Below are 1,312 nucleotides of genomic sequence, written 5' to 3'. Positions count from 1 at the left end.
CTTTTTCCTTTTAGACAATTTCTTCCCATCTCATAGTATCTGTTATGCATTTTAGATTTATTTACTCTTTTCGTTTCCAATACTGGGGAGACAGTACAATGTTTACACATGCGAGTCTGATTAATTTCACGTATGAGTATGGTCTCTCGTTGCATCCATTTATCTATGTACAAGTACTATTGATTCAAACAAACATATCATTTATCTTCCTCTAGGGTGATCGAGGTCCTCCTGGTCCTTATGGTCCTCCTGGAGCCCCTGGTGTTGGACAGCAAGGTATTAAGGTAAAAATGCTTGTGTCTTTGTCCACTGATGACTATTCATTCTGGGAACTGTGACATGAACTCTGCTCAACCTAACTGTATTAGTAAAAGGGAACTGTCTAGTAGAATTACTTTCATTTGGGTGCTCAGATACTGTAATACTCTAGTCAGACGCAGTTGCCATAAAGATGATTAAACTACTGTTTTTTTTTTTGTTTTTTTTTTTGGTTGGAGTGAAAAAATTGCTTGTCTCTGAATATCTACCTTTTTAAAATGTACAAGTATTCCCGTTGAGATTCATGGACTCTAAATATTAGTATGCAACACATCAATTACCACTTGCTCACATTAAATAAGCATGGGGGGCCGGGGAGATGGCTCAGTGGAATAAGTGCTTCCCTGGCAAGTGCAAGGGCCTGAGTTCAATCCCTGGTTCCACCAAAAAAAACTCCAAAAAACCAAAAACAACAAAAAAAACAAACAACAACAACAACAACAAAAAAAACCCAAAACCTAAATAAGTACAGGGGATAGAAACCAGAGGGACAATGACATTATATAAGTCAGTTGACGGAAAGGTTCCTAAGGAGCATCCCTAGAAGGGTACCCACATCATGCAAAATATGAGAGTATAGAGGGGCTTGTTTTACATGGCTCTTCTCTGCGGTTGGGATAGTAAGACAGGACAAAATAGCTATTCAAAACAGTGGCTTGAACAAGCAGCATTTCAACAATGAGAGAGATTCTATGAAAGGTGGAGTCCATATAGGCAGATGGACTCTGGAAAAGGATGAAGGAGACCAAATATCTGAGCTTAAAAGAGAGATGAAGTGTGACGAAGGGGGCAGGCATTCTAGGGTGGCGGAATAGTACAAATGTCATTAGCCTGCCTGTTTCATTCACCAAATGAATTGCCACAAGTCCCTCCTGCTGTGACTGTACAAGAGCTTGTGAAAGTTGAAACGGCTGTGTTGCATCTCTACTTGTTGTGTGTGTAGAGATGATGAATTTTTATGGCAGGCAAGTGATAGGCAAGTGATTTCTTCTCC

General features: G+C 39.8%; 1 protein-coding gene across 1 annotated transcript in view; it reads left to right on the top strand.

Annotated features, from left to right (window-relative positions):
* Col28a1 (collagen type XXVIII alpha 1 chain) overlaps positions 1-1,312 on the top strand; it is a 199,710-nt gene that overhangs the window by 52,316 nt on the left and 146,082 nt on the right. The window contains exon 10 of the mRNA XM_004645651.2: positions 216-284. Within this exon, the coding sequence (XP_004645708.1) occupies positions 216-284 (69 nt within the window). The remainder of the gene's footprint in view (positions 1-215; positions 285-1,312) is intronic.

The sequence above is a fragment of the Octodon degus genome, unplaced genomic scaffold (genome assembly GCF_000260255.1).
Source record: "Octodon degus isolate 3935 unplaced genomic scaffold, OctDeg1.0 scaffold00234, whole genome shotgun sequence".
Taxonomy (NCBI): Eukaryota; Metazoa; Chordata; class Mammalia; order Rodentia; family Octodontidae; genus Octodon; species Octodon degus.
This window is presented reverse-complemented; position numbering and strand designations above follow the sequence as displayed.